Source organism: Cyprinus carpio, chromosome A9 (assembly GCF_018340385.1).
Source record: "Cyprinus carpio isolate SPL01 chromosome A9, ASM1834038v1, whole genome shotgun sequence".
NCBI lineage: Eukaryota > Metazoa > Chordata > Actinopteri > Cypriniformes > Cyprinidae > Cyprinus > Cyprinus carpio.
The window spans coordinates 13,774,319-13,789,418 of record NC_056580.1 but is presented as its reverse complement, the minus strand read 5'-3'; the positions used below and the strand labels follow the sequence as shown (position 1 = coordinate 13,789,418).

Genomic DNA, 15,100 nt, shown 5'->3' with positions numbered 1-15,100 from the left:
AGCTCAACGGGAGCATGCGCATTTGTAGACCTATTGATTTTTTTTTATTTTTTTTTATTGAAAAAAAAAAAAAACATTAACATTATACACTTACATTCAGATCTACATATTAAACATTACATAGAGAATTAAAACAGGAAAAACAAACACGAAAAAGACTAAACAACTAGGCTACAAAATAATAATAAAAAAACAAAAAAACTGAATATATAAACAGAATAAGGGTACACCCTACTGTGCAGCCATACTTAGGTCAGCAAAACCATAAAGTTGAGTTTTTAGTAAATTTGTTTTTATGAATGGGACATTTGGTCAAAAATAGTAAAAAAATTAAATTAAAACACTTTTCATTCTCATATTCTACATGAGAGAGTGAGAGAAAATGAGAGGGGTCTTGACACTGAATATTTTCATTGATACATTTCTGTATCTCACATCACATAACTACAGTGCACTAATAACAAAGTGGTTTCATGATAATTATTTCAGAATTTACCGTTTATATTTATGCCATTTTTAATCACTCAGCACATCACTTGTCTATTAAACAAGAGTTACAGTAGATTTCTCTTAGAAAGCAAATATTATTTTCGTAAAGAAACAAACTTGCATTAGATTATGCATTATGTTGTTCATCTTGTCCTCTTTACACAGTATTATGTTTACTTGATTACTTAAAATGGTCAAAAGATCTTCTCTACAGTTATAAGATATAAAAAGTTAGAAGTTCTAAAGAAGGATATATGCAAAAGCAAGCCAACCAGAACAACATTTCACAGGAGTTATAACCAGTCCATGAAAGCATATATGGAAAATGCACCTGGAAAAGACCAATTGCAATTTGATAGTTTGCCAGTTAGCATTATGTTTCAGCTGGTCTATAGATATTAACACTCTGGCATGTAACTTTCCCAGTTAATATGAGGAACTTGGTTATAAAAACCACAGCAGATTATGTGCATAAATTGCATGTCTATTAGTCAGATAAACTGTTAACTTATATATTTTAAAACTAGCAAGCAATATAAAACTAGTACGCTAAAGGAAAAGGAAACTAGTAAGGGATGCAGACATTTAGTTTGGCTTTCTTGTAGAGTTGAGATAACCCAGAATAGTTCTGTGATGCCTGACTGCACATGATAAGGCCTAAATATAAATAGAACAATTTCCACTTGTTGTAAACAAAGTATTCATTAAAAAATGTAGAGAGGAAAAAAAAAGAAAACAATATAGACTTAATTAACATAAAGGATGGGTTTAATTGTTTTCATTGAACAAAAGGCACAACTGTACAAGATGTGGTGCAATGAACCATTGTACAAATGTCAATGAAGTGGAAAAAGAAATGACGTTCAACTTCCGCTTCTACAAATGTGGTATTCGTCGGAGTCAACGCTGCACATTGCGAACGCATGCATCTGCGATTCTTCCATACCTCGGATAGTCTGTGTACGCGGAGAGTGAGAGGAGAACGCGCGCATGTCTTTAGGGAACATGACATAGAGATCGTGTTTGAGTGTAACCAGAACAGGCTGTGAGAGGTAATCAGCTGACCTGCAGCATCCCTGACCGCCTGCAGGTCTGTTAATCGACCTGAGCTCACCGTGTTATGCTGCCGAGAGAGGACTCAGGTGACGCAGAAACTACAGCGCCATGGCAGCAGAGATTCATCCCCGTCCGCAGACACGAAAGCCCGTCCTGCTGAGTAAGATCGAGGGTTTCCAAGATGTGGTGAACACGGCTGTGATCATCCCCAAAGAGGACGGTGTTATCAGCGTATCTCAAGACAGGTCAGCAGCAAACCCACAACAATTACTAGAATTTCAATGCAGAATATATTCAAAACACCTTACGTGTAAAGGAATGTTATAAGCAGCACTGGCACATTAATACATATCTTGAAATATAAAATGCATGTGACATGCACAGTCGATGAGCACATTTATTTCCTTTTTTTTTATTTTTATAAAGGATATTCAGAGGACTAAAGTGCAATAATCCAGTTATCATCACATGTGCAAGGAGGATAATAATAAAGAGGCTTTAATATTCAAATACTGATCATTTAAGCTGCTGCTATCAATGAATTTTGTTTGCGCGTACTGTAACGTGAGCACTGCCTAAGGATCTTGTGAAAGAATCGATGTTTTTAAAGGAATCATTTACAGTTCGGTGAACGAATCAATTTCGGTCACTCAGTCGTCCACTTTGAAGCGCGTGACTACCTTTTCCTGCCTTCAAAAACTGACAAAAACGAACAGAAAGCATTTAGGTCCGGACTCTTAAGTATCTCATTATAACCTTCTGTACAATTACGAACAAATACGCCCTTTACTTGAAGCAGTCGCTGAATTGAATCTTTTTTTGTATTATTGGGTGTGATTGAGTCTTATTGACGATGGAAAGGGATATTTTGGTTCATGAATGAGGAACATTTCAATCAATCTCGTTTACAAAAGGGGGAGAGGCAGAAGAACGTATGTGTAAAAATTATTATATATTTTTGCGCATATATTTTTTGCTTTAAAATATACATTTGTTAAGGATTTTTTATGTAGAAAAAATACACAATATTAAATGTGTGAAATTATTTGCCTTTTTTAACAGTCCCAACAATTATTTGAAATTCATAATTTTGGTTTTAGAGATTTGTAAAACAAAATCCTTTCTTCACTCAATATACATATATTCCATAATACATATGGCCTACCATTTTGTCCCAGCCCTATGATTCTGAGTACCCTGATCCTGGCAATGTTTTTAACTTGGCAGCCAAATTTAGTATGAGGTCTTATTATATCTGCCAATAAGGTGATTAGGATTTATCTTAGCCAACGACATTTATTCTTAGATGTGTGTCCTGGTAATTTGTGCACTGTATTGCATGACACTTTGGTAAGAAAGCTTCTGGTAAATACATGTGTGTAAATTTTCTAATCAAGATTATTGTTTATTATATTTACTAACTTATTTTAATTTGTTTTAGGACAATCCGCGTGTGGTTGAAGAGGGACAGTGGTCAGTACTGGCCCAGTGTCTATCACACAATGCCAGGTGAGTCCTCAGTTCCTGTGCAGCTTTCTGAGAGCAACATATATCTGAACATTATGGGGCATGCAACCACATAACTTTAGGAATTTTACTACAAACGTAAAAGGGTGAAGTGAAACCAGTACGGGCATAAACCTCAGTTTGTTTTCCTGTTCAGACAGGAGTTTCATTTTTCAGTAATGATGTCACAATTTTTGCTTGCTTTCTAGTTAACTAGACTTGAGGTCACTGGCTCTCAGTACAGGGTGTTTATTTATAGTCAAATGCTGATCAGTGGATTTTGTTGGATAGATTCTCATACTCATTGTCTTTGTCTTATGTTGCAGTGGCGTGTTCATGTATGTCATTTAACCCAGAGACAAGGAGGATCTCTTTAGGGTTGGAAAATGGCACTGTATCGGTATGTTTATTAAACATCATTCATACACACACCTGTTTCCTACATAGTAATATGTCATTAGCAGGTTCTCAGATGGTATGTTTGTTTGTTGTTGTCTCATAGTTTTAAATACGCTGTTGTTTGTAAATGCTACTGCTTCTGTTAGCTTTTAATATACGATTTTATTCTGATTAAAGCTTTAATACAGCACAGCAACCGTACGCGCGCCCATGTATAACGCTTCTCATTGCTATGTGAAAATAAGTGTATAAATGCAACAGTTTGTTGGAGCTGATCTGAATGAGAGAGGGAGAGAAAGAGAGAGGGAGAGAGGATGATGCAGAGCAGGGCAACGTGAGGAACAGGATTGAGAACCGCTGCTTTAGAACATTGATTTTGAAACTTGTGAATCCATTAGAATCGTTAGAAGACAGAATCGCGATTCATATATGAACAGATTTTTACGTGCACCCCTAGTTTTCTCTTCCTCTTCTCTGAAGCAGCACAACATGGCCTCGCCCCCTTTGTTGCGTGTTCCCGGGGGCGGGATTTATCTGGGTTCGTGATGTAACTGACCTGGGAAGAAGCTTGTTGTAGTCCCTTGACAGCCGTTTTTGTAGGAATTAAACTGCCAGGATTTTAAAAGACGATATCTCCGTTTGCATTGAACTTTCAGCGCTGCAACTTTGCAGATATTGTTTATGCTCAAACAGCAACATTACGCACTAACTAATTTTAAAAAAGTGAAATCGCAATCAACCACCCCTTTAAGCCAAGTGTTCCTCTTATCAGGAGTTTGTCTTATCGGAGGACTACAACCAAATGACTCCAGCACGAACATACCAGGGTAAGTCACGAATACAGTCTCACACAATTAATTTTGTTTTCTTAACTTACATAAATCACATGAACATGTTCAAGAATCACCATCTATCTGCCAGTCAAGTGAAATATTGTAATATTTATTCTCTGAGAAAATAATTTTAATGTGTTGATACCCTTGGAAAGGGTTTTAATCAAAATAATCGAAATTTTATTTAATTTTTTTTTTTAGGAAAATGTAGGAAAACTTTAAGGTTTCTTTTTTCTTTCTTTTTTCTTTTCTTTTTCTTTTTTCTTTTTCTTTTTTAAGTAACTCAGATATTGTTTTTGCATGAAAATGGCTAAAGTTTGTAAAAATTCAAACAAATGTCAGGAAAAAAAAATCATGTGGCATATATATATATATATAAATATATATATATATATATATATATATATATATATATATATATATATATATATATATATATATATATATATATACTGTAAATATATAGCAACTTTATTATTAAGTACTTAATCTGAACATTCAGAATAGCATTAATTTGAAACGCTATCTAGCCTTCTTTAAAACACATGGCGTATGTGATGCTTCCAACCGATATGGAGTCAGTCCTGTTGTTTGTTCGATTGTTACTGAAATCCTACCTCTTTGATTAATTGTCTTTCTGCTGCCTTATTTATTTATTACATAGGGGAGAGCATAATTGGTTGAGTTTCTGAAAGTGGTAAAGTGATCCCTCCCTGCTTTGCTCTTTGTGTCTTGTCTTTTGTTTGTGTTAGCTCATCAGGGTGGTGTTACCGTGGTGCTGTTTGTCTTAGAGATGGAGTGGGTTCTAAGCACAGGTCAGGACAAGAGCTTTACGTGGCACTGCTCAGAGAGTGGACAGCAGCTGGGCACATACCAGACCACAGCATGGGTATCTGGACTACAGTATCCATTCATACGCCACTCCTGATCTGAAACATCTCAGAAAAGTTTATATGCAATATAGTCATAAATCAGTCATTGTCACTATAATATATATAAATCGTAACAACAAAAACTCTTATAATTTACTTAAACGTTATGTATAATTTATATTAAAAATGTAACTAGATAAAGGGATAATGGAAATTCTGTTATTTACTCACCCTCATGTCATTTCAGACCTAAATGACTTTTTTTCGAAAAGTTATTTTGAGAAAGGTTTTTTTATTTATTTATTTTTGTTCATACAATGGAAATCAACTGTATTTTTGTTCAAAGGTTTAAAACAACCTGAGGGTAAATGATGACCAAATTTTCATTTTTGGGTGAACTATCTCTTTAAATGCTGTAGGAATGCAGGATTGTGGTTTATAAATGTATTGTAATCTAGTGATGCAACAAAATTTCTGCAACCGAAAGTGTTCTCTGTGAAGACTCATTTTGTGTTAGTGTCTATTTCACGCACGCAGCATAGATAAACTAGACGAGGTTAACGTTAGTAGTGTGGACACGCTTCACAATGGGCAAAAATTATGCTTGGGTAGCAATATGCAAAATTGGTTAGGCTGAAATATTAAGAGGTGGCTTGCTGCCAAAAAAAATAAAATTTAATACGGCTGGTATAATTTATCACCTTGCAACAAAATGCCCTGAAGAACATGAAAAGTTAAATTATCCTGAATTAATTAAAGAAACTTTATTTTTGTTTTTGGTTAAATGAAAACTTACTGTAATTGTGTAAATATATAAGATTCAGGAGGGGTTCAAAAGTTTTGTTGCATTGGCTCCTTGACAATCTGTGTAAGATTTGATGTGGAGACCAGACATGCCTTCGTTGGAGATCATTCCGGTCAAGTGACAATCCTAAAGCTGGAGCAGGACAACTGCAGCCTGGTCACAACCTTTAAAGGCCACACAGGTGCTCACAACAGCACATTACAGCTTACAAACAGCACACTACAAACAGACAAACAGTAAAATACACTCTTCACCATTAGCCCAGATACGTTTTGCCATTAGATGTTCTATTGAGATTCACACATGAATTTAAGCACTTGAACCGGGTAAATAAAATAAATACTTAATTAGGCTTCTCAGTAAAAAAAAAAAAAAAAACGAAAAGTGGTAGCATAAAAACAAGCATCCTCGCAATAAACAAATGGCAAGAAGGGAAAGTGGTTGGTCAGCACAAACAAGCAAATTAACCAACAAACAAGTCTTAAGTGTACCAGGGGTTAACCTCCTCCAGTCATTTTAGTGTGGATGGCATCCCCTGGTGGCATTCCCCCTGAGCAGCCTAAAGTCCTCATAACCACAGGATACATGCATACATCCACAAAATACTGTATGATGGAAACAAGTATTCCATTCCATACCTGACCCTGAATCTTTTAAAAGCGGCTATGTGTGTGTTTATGTGTGCAGGCAATGTCACAGCCCTGTGTTGGGATCCTGTGCAAAGGGTTTTATTCTCTGGAAGTTCTGATCATTCAATCATCATGTGGGACATTGGAGGCCGTAAAGGAACAGCTTTTGAGCTGCAGGGACACAAGTAGGACAGATGAAATGTTGTCATGTTTTAAAGATATGAGAATAAGGAAAGCATGCTTGTCGGGTCCTAATACTTGAGTGTTTGTGTGTGCGACAGTGATAAAGTGCAGGGTTTGTGTTACGCTTCTCATACCCGTCAACTCATTTCCTGTGGCTCAGATGGAGGAATAGTTATCTGGAGCATGGACGTCACACGACAAGAGGTGAGAGAGATATAGAGCAAGGATGAAGCATCTAGTACATAAGGGATTTCCTCAGTCAACAGGACATGTGGTATTTATGTTAGTTACATATGTGTGTTTACATACTGTAGTTTCAGCATGTCTTCATCTGTTCTGTGTCTCAGACTCCTGAGTGGCTTGACAGCGACTCATGTCAGAAGTGTGAACAGCCGTTCTTCTGGAATTTTAAACAGATGTGGGACAGTAAGAAAATTGGCCTGCGACAGGTACAGTGCACAAAAGCATTAATGTTGCACTGCAAAAATAAAATAATAATCAACTTATTAATATTTTGTCTTGTTTTACAGTAGAATCTAAATATCCTTGAAACAAGATAAATTTAGTTGAGAAGCTAAATTGTGTAAGATAAGGCTTTTATTTATAAAATATACAGAACCGTTCCAATATTTGGGGTCAGTAAGATTTTTTTAATGTTTTTGAAAGATGCCATGCTCACTAAGGCTGCATTTATTTAATTAAAAACACAGTAAAATGGTAATATTAAAAATTTTTTTCAATTTTAAAAATACTGGTTTCTATTATATTATTATTTAAAATGTAATTTATTCCTCTGATGACAAAGCTGAATTTTCAGCAGCCATTATTATAGTTTTATAATGTGATGAACTGTTCTTTATTTTTTAAAGAAAGATTTCTTATTGTCAATATTGAAAAATATCATTTTCAAATATTGATAATATTTGTGCGTGATACATTTTTTTTTCAGGATTCATTGGTAAGTAGAAAGTTCAAAAGAACAGCATTTATTTGAAATAAAAAACTTTGGTAACATTATAAATGTCTATACTGTCACTTTTGTTAAATTAAATTAGATACACTTAATTTAATTTAATTATATTTGTATATTGAATTGTTTAAAAATATATCTGGAATTATTTTTAAAATCTTACAATCTTAAAATATATTTATATGAAAACTGTAAATGCATTAAGACTTATTTTCAGAAAATATGAATTAAATGCTACTGATTAGGTTTGCTGTCCTTTATTCAGCCTTCAGCCCACACTTTAATATCATATAAATCAGCTTGATTTTGCTCTTTCCCAGCATCACTGTAGGAAGTGTGGCCAGGCCGTGTGTGGAAAGTGCTCCTCTAAACGCTCCACTATTCCTCTGATGGGATTTGAGTTTGAGGTGCGGGTTTGTGACAGTTGTCACGACTCTATTACAGATGAGGAGTAAGTCAATTTTTGATTGTCTTCAATGTTTTGAGTCTCTTAAATAGTAGAATCACCTAAAGCTTTCTTTTTGTCCAGACGGGCGCCCACTGCAACATTCCATGACAGTAAGCACAGCATCATACACATGCAGTATGAGCCAACCAGGGGCTGGCTGCTCACCTCCGGGACAGACAAAATCATCAAGGTCAGTAACTGCTCTCACTTAAATGTGAGTGTACTGTTTGATAAAGAGCTCAAACTAGTTTTAATATCTGTGGTGTGTTTACATCTAGCTATGGGACATGACTCCAGTGGTATCATGAGAATCCTGTGTATCGTCTGCAAGCAGGAACTAGGAATCAGTGCTGAACCTGAACTGAGAACCATGTGTTTGTGGAGAACGTTCAGAGTTCAGGTCACTTTCCACGGGCAGCTTCATCTCACGGAGGACAAACTCAAGGATATAGTGACACTGAACTAAGCATGTGCATTTGTATGTATTTGTGCATGTGCACGTGGGTTATGGGAACAAATGTGTAAATATTGTCCAGTCTAAATCTGCTTATTTCAGGTTGTTTATATTGACAACATTAAAACAGTGTTGTTAATGTTGTCTGTGAAACTCTTCACACTTATTCTAGCATCATCTTACGTCTTATCCCAAACACAAATGAATCCTTGTGACATTGCATCAAAGCATGCTGGAACTGTTTTATATTCAGGTGCCTTTACTGCACTTCAATCAGTGATGTTGGCATGGGAAAATAGTCTCTGCTATTCCCTCCTTGTCATCTATTTGACTCTTTAAATGTAAGCACTTAGTTTTACTGGTATTTTAATACCAGTAAATTTAATTGGAAGATTTAACATACACATAATCACAAATATAGTTGTTTACACAGGGTAAAATTCAATTATGCTTAATTGTAATAATATTGTGTTTGATCTTATTAAAGCTGGTGTTTTATAGACATCTCATTACTGTAAGAAACATTCATGGTATTTAATTCTTTCATTGGATCAGAAAATGTGGTTTAAAACACAATTCAACATTATTTGTCTGACACAATATTTGCTTTATGAGAAGTCAAGCAAGTGGACATTTGGTTATTGTTAATAGCTCACTGTAAAGCCACACAGGATCCGGGTAGATAAAACAGCATGAATGGCACAAAATAAAGATGCTTTACTTTGTAACTGTAATTGCAAAAGTGGAGGTTGGATTGCCTATAAGCTTTAAAAAAAGGACCAATTTGACAAAAATGTCCATTTTAAAGTGCACTTCCATTTAAAAGTTTGGGGTCTTTTTTTTTGTGTGTTTTTGAAAGGAGTCTCTTATGCTCACCAAAGCTGCATTCATGAGATCAAAAATACAGTAAAAACAGTAATATTGTGTAATATGATTACGGTTTAAAATAAGAATTTTCTATTTGAATATATTTAAAAATAGAATTTATTCTCTTGAAAGCAAAGCTGAATTTGCAGCAGCCATTACTCCAGTCTTCAGTGTCACACGATCCCTCAGGAATCATTCTAATGTTGCTCAAAAACATTTGTAATGAATGTAATGTAATGAAAACAGTACGTGCTGCTTAATATTTGTGTGGAAAAAGTGATACATTTTGCAGGATTTAAGCATTTACTTAAAAACGTTTGTAATATTACTTCTGATCTTGATCAATTTAATGAATCCTTGCTGAATAAAATAATTAATTTCTTTCGAAAATAAGAAAAATCGTACTGACCCCAGACCTTTGAACAGTAGAGTAAGTTTATCACTGGAGCAACACTGGGATTCTTTTACTGTTTGTAATGGTTCTTTACTTCTATAAATCCTATGATTTAGTCTCAACTACTAGCTCATGTAAACATCACAAACACAATTTGAATTTTATCAGTTGTTTTGGTCAAAAAAAATAAATGTTCATAAAAATATAAACATAAAATAATGACTTCCCTAAAAGACTGAGACAGAGAGATTAATTGTTCTTTATTGTCTTTAAGAATCATGTCAGTAGCGATGAATTGACAAAAATAAAAAGTTATTTTTGGTAGCAGTCTTTTATTTTTAGTAGTTATCTTCACATTATTTGTTTAATTTGAATACAAGTTGTAGGTAGTGCTGTATAATGTGTTCTTAGCTGTTGAGTCTTGATGTCCATTTTTTTTTTTTTCTCGGAATATTAGTTTTAGATTTACAAATAAAACAATCTGCTATTAACATATGGCAAAAGTTGTCTAGTATAATAAAGAAATGCTTAGGAGTGTATTTGTTCGAAGAATAGACAATGGGTTTTAAATATTTTAAACATTTCAGGCTTTGGTTAGCCTTTTTGTTATAGCATTCATGAGCTTCTCACGTCTCTGCAATTCTCACTGTTGTTAAGAATGAATATCATAGTCTGTGTGTGGAATGATGGCTTCTTTGGGTTTGGCCAATAACCCAAACGATTAACACTTGAATTTCGCAGCAAGCTCCTCCAACTTGCTCATCAGCTTCTGGTCTTCAGCTGGAGAAGACCTGGAGCAGGCCAGAGGCAGATGCGTAGAAACCGCTTTCCTGTCTGCAGATGAATCAGTTTGAGAAACAGAGGTCAAAGTTCAGTTACATGTTCAAGACAGCTTTAGTCTGCTATGCAGAGACATGTTCGTTACTTCATTATTCTACAGAGACACTTTCACATTTTATAAAGATTCCTGACCTTGGAAGAAGAGGCCGCTGGGCTGTCTGCTGGCAGTATCTGATATGGCCAGCCACACCGCTGTGTCAGCGCCTTGAGCTTCAGTACGGAGTTTATTCTTCATTTTCGCATAAAAATCTGGCATGGATGACCGCACCGCTGTAGATAGAACAAAAACACAAAATATCTTAATAACTAAGATTGCAAAATTCTTGTATCGATCAAGATATTTACTTGGAGCTGGACAGTACACACACACTGCCCACCTGGGGTGTCTGCCCAGCCTGGGTGCATGGATGAGAAGTGGACTTCTTTGTGCTGAGCTGCCCATTGCTCGGTCATGACCACCTGTTGCCTCTGAGAAAGGTCACAGTGAACAATGAATAACTCCAGCATCTTTACTAAAAACATCAAAAACAATCCGGTAAATTGAAAAAAAAAAAAAAAAAACAACAACATGAGGACAGTAAATCAGGTTGCATGAGCATCAAAAAGCTCACCATAATGACAGTTCTAATGGTCGATGTAACAAAGGCAGAGTGGTGATGCTGCTGGAATCTGTGCCACTGCTATCTGCTATTATTTTTAACAGTGAATGATGGACTGGATTGGTAAACCACCCAAAGTATGATGGCTAAATCTGTGCATGATTTGTAGTTGGTGAATTTAAGCCAAACAGTGCAAAGTTTTTACTAATTTGTATTGTGAGTTGTTTATAGTAGTACCTTGTTCTGTGCATAAGCCATGGTGCCGTCAAAAGAGCCTTCCTCAAACTGAAGGTCCTCTACATTTAACTTCTGAACCAGCATCCCACCAGATGACACAGTGATCTGTAATAAAAAAGTTTAAATTAATAAAAAAAATCTTTATAAAAAGAAAATAAACAATAAAGATATTAATAAAATAATTTATCCGCAGCTTTCACTACTAATAAAAATTATGATTGAAATTAAATAATAAAGTAAAATCAGAATAAGAATTATCTTAAAATAATATAACAATAATAAAGTTTTGTGGAAGTTCTGTTTTAACATGCATAAACACGTCACTAAAGTCATGCATTTCTGTTAACGTGTGAGTGTAAATGTGTTTGGAAACAGAGAAATATATGATGGCGCTGTCCCTTTTTGCAAACAGCACGTGTTTATTACATTTCTTCACACCCACCACTCTGGGATTCTCAGACTTCTTCAGTGTAGGAATCAGAGCTGTTGTCAGTATATACGTCCCTGTAAAACACACAAGATGAGAGAGCCGACTGGGACACTTATCTCTTCTTATCCCTTGATTTGAAGAGGTGGCACTAAAAACATTCTCTACCAAAGGCGTGGCCTCTGACCTTTGTAACTCAATATTATAAAACAGGCAAAACTAAAATATTGCAGTAAAAGCTCATACTTTGTTGTCCTTGTTTGAAAAATCTTAGCATGTCATCAACATCAGAACAGAAAAACATGAATTAACTTTTCTACCTAGTGTGTTTGTCGCAAAGTTTTTCTCCAGGTCATCCTCGGTCAGTTCTCTCTGATTGACCATGCAACCTGCATTATTGATCTACGGCAATAGATCACGTGAAGATAAAACACAAAGGGCTGAACAATACAAGCAGAGACAGCATAACAATGTACATCACCATCAAAGCAGTTGTAAAATGACCATAAACAGACATGACTGTACATACTATATTAAATGTGCCTTGTTACTAATGAAATATATTACTTGGGGGGAAAATGAAATATCGGTTTCTTTTTAAATTATTTAGAATAATTTAGAATGATGAAGAATAAATGACTGTTACTGTATATAATTGATCCATGTGCATTGCCGTGATTTTACTTGCACAGCCTCTCGCAGCTTATTCTTTCAGCCTATTATTGTAGGTTGACACGACTTAAACTGGGAAAACATTTACCAGAACATGTAGATTGTGATTCTGGGAGAATCCACTAGCAAACTCCCACACTTTCCTGGGGTTGGACATGTCAACTAAGTGAACGTGGACATTCTGAAAGCAAATAGGAGACAAACTCAGACTAGAATTCACTGATTTTGTCCCAGAAGCATGTGCAATAATGGTTTAAAGGATGAATAAATGTACTTCTGAAAATATACCTCATTTTTACTTTGTTCCACAACGTCTTTTCTTGCCTCCTTTGCACGATCTTCATTTCTGCACACCAGATGTACTGTCCCACCTGAAGATAAACCGTGTGAATGAACTTTGCTGGGGTTTATGTTTTTTATCATTTGCCAGTAGGAGTCACTGTTGCGTCCCCTTTGTTGGTTAAACTTTTACCTAAATGTCATAACAGGGTTTTGATGGAACGTACAGGATCTTCAAAGTTGACCAGTCATTAAACGACAAACTCATTGCACTAATGTGTTATAATTTAGAGAATCAACACTTAAGTGTCAGCAATGACAGTATGCTAATGTCTCACTGCACTAACCAGACGTCTCTGTTCCGAATCTCACCTCTTTTGGCGATTTCGCAGGCGGCGGCTTTACCGATGCCGCTGTTCGCTCCGGTGATGATGAACGAGCGGCCGCTCACACTCACCTCCAGATCCGCCTCGACGAAGCTCCTCGCCGCTGCCTCATAACCGCTCCTGATGACGGTTAATGAGACTTTAACTGGTGTGCACTGTAGAAACTTTCGATGGAAAATGACCTTTTATGATTTGTGCCTATCTAAGTGTTAGGCAAACTTAAACGAAAACACACCAATGATGACTTACTTCGTATATTCCTGTAGACCCTTCAGGAACCAAACTGTGTTTCGGTAAAGAGACATCGTTACAATTTCACTCGTTCACACCATAGACTGTAAAAGGTTCACACTCAACAGCGGTGTCATAATAATATACTAGCACGTTGGAAATCAGAGCCACGCCCCTGTGGTGTTTAATAAGAGATCACGTGTTGAATGTGTTGTAAGCGCGGGTTGGTTAAAAATACGCATGCGCAGATGCCTTTGCTACGCTTGCGCTTCATAAAACGACAAACGGGTTCTTCGCCTAGTTAAAACCTTTGTTTTGTGCACTTATTTGAAATAGTTTCTAAAACATAAATGAAAAGATTCTGATCCTACCACATACTGGCGTCGTGTTTTATTTAGGAAAGTCGAGTGTACCAGCCTAAGTATTTTTTAAAATTCGCACTGGCGCGCAAGTTTTTGTCGTGATCGCCCTTTCAGAAAAAGTAGTAACAGTTTTCATAAATATTGATATTTCTTTAATATTAATAGTTGTCAGGATGGCCGAGTGGTCTAAGGCGCCAGACTCAAGGGTGAAACCTTCCCAGTAACACGTGGGTCTTCTGGTCTCCGAATGGAGGCGTGGGTTCGAATCCCACTTCTGACAGAACGTTTTTAGTGTTCATGCAAACTGAGTTTTTATTTCTACATAAAATGTGTCTGATTGTGGTGTAAACTGTAAAATGTCCCAAAGGCAGGCAAGGTGAGGTTAAAATAAATAATGTTTTATAATTTCGAGATTCAGCATTTAAGTGTCCGGAATGAGAGTAGGCTAATTTCTCACTGCACTGCAAATGTATCCCACTTTAACCCCACCTTAAATTTCCAATAAAATAGAATTTAATCCTGTTTTAAGTGTTTTTATTATCATTATTTCATTGTGATATAATGTCCAATGGTCTTTCTCCTCATCAATTCTTTCATCAGGTTTGAGAGACTTGCAGTGTTTGTGAATGTCTTCGATTTTAAACAATAAGTAATAGTCTGCAGTTACACAAATACAACTCCACTACATAAAGTAGCTGATAAAAGTATGTTCTTGTATTGGACTGCAATGGCTTTGAAACCCCTTGAGATGGCGCAAGACAAACAATGACAATTAAATTTGTACAAACTGCGAAGTCATCTTGATATTTTAATGTTTTTTTTATATAGCCTTTTATTATTATTATTGATAATAATAATAATAATAATAATAATAATAATAATAATGCATATTATGTTAAAACGATCCGCACGTCACGAAATAAACCTATCATGGTTTTAATTTACATTAGCTACCAATTTTTTTCTTTTTTCTTTTAAATCGTGTCTTAAATGTTTGGTCTGAGAAAAATTACAATATTCTTTGCTAAAAAGATTAAAAATCGGATTGTGCACATAGATATCAACATATTTTACGTTTAAAGGAAAATAAACTAGACAAAACCTTAAAATTATGCGTATTCTTGTTGTTTAAGCTCAATAAAGAGACAATAAAAAGCTTACA

The 15,100-nt window shown here is 35.5% G+C and overlaps 2 protein-coding genes and 1 non-coding gene across 3 annotated transcripts; 2 read left to right on the top strand and 1 right to left on the bottom strand.

Moving 5' to 3' along the window:
• The first annotated feature begins 1,394 nt into the window (after positions 1 to 1,394).
• LOC109095941 (WD repeat and FYVE domain-containing protein 2) lies at positions 1,395 to 9,162 on the top strand. Its single transcript, XM_019109610.2, has 12 exons — positions 1,395 to 1,790; positions 2,987 to 3,054; positions 3,378 to 3,451; positions 4,223 to 4,277; positions 5,036 to 5,186; positions 6,029 to 6,141; positions 6,648 to 6,774; positions 6,871 to 6,976; positions 7,120 to 7,221; positions 8,063 to 8,193; positions 8,272 to 8,380; positions 8,469 to 9,162. The coding sequence occupies exons 1-12, from the start codon at positions 1,654 to 1,656 to the stop codon at positions 8,496 to 8,498; spliced, it is 1,203 nt and encodes a 400-aa protein (XP_018965155.1). The 5' UTR covers positions 1,395 to 1,653; the 3' UTR covers positions 8,499 to 9,162.
• A 984-nt stretch (positions 9,163 to 10,146) lies between these two features.
• On the bottom strand, positions 10,147 to 13,763 carry LOC109095714 (dehydrogenase/reductase SDR family member 12-like). Its single transcript, XM_042763633.1, has 10 exons — positions 13,595 to 13,763; positions 13,332 to 13,465; positions 12,969 to 13,051; positions 12,769 to 12,861; positions 12,329 to 12,410; positions 12,024 to 12,085; positions 11,582 to 11,686; positions 11,123 to 11,213; positions 10,878 to 11,015; positions 10,147 to 10,739 (listed from the first exon to the last, which is right to left on the bottom strand). Exons 1-10 carry the CDS (start codon positions 13,648 to 13,650, stop codon positions 10,627 to 10,629), a joined length of 957 nt encoding a protein of 318 aa, XP_042619567.1. The 5' UTR covers positions 13,651 to 13,763; the 3' UTR covers positions 10,147 to 10,626.
• Positions 13,764 to 14,105: 342 nt separating this feature from the next.
• Positions 14,106 to 14,218, top strand: trnal-caa. Its single transcript has 2 exons — positions 14,106 to 14,143; positions 14,173 to 14,218. It is a non-coding gene; the product is annotated as a tRNA-Leu (tRNA).
• Positions 14,219 to 15,100: the final 882 nt, after the last annotated feature.

Coding starts and splice junctions, on each gene's coding strand:
- LOC109095941 (XM_019109610.2), top strand. CDS start 1,654: ATGGCAGCAGAGATTCATCCCCGTCCGCAGACACGAAAGCCCGTCCTG. Junction 6,775..6,870: donor TTTGAGCTGCAGGGACACAA/GTAGGACAGATG, acceptor TGTGTGCGACAG/TGATAAAGTGCAGGGTTTGT. Junction 6,977..7,119: donor TGGACGTCACACGACAAGAG/GTGAGAGAGATA, acceptor TCTGTGTCTCAG/ACTCCTGAGTGGCTTGACAG.
- LOC109095714 (XM_042763633.1), bottom strand. CDS start 13,650: ATGTCTCTTTACCGAAACACAGTTTGGTTCCTGAAGGGTCTACAGGAA. Junction 13,466..13,594: donor GGTCTACAGGAATATACGAA/GTAAGTCATCAT, acceptor AACCGTCATCAG/GAGCGGTTATGAGGCAGCGG. Junction 13,052..13,331: donor CTGCGAAATCGCCAAAAGAG/GTGAGATTCGGA, acceptor GTTTATCTTCAG/GTGGGACAGTACATCTGGTG.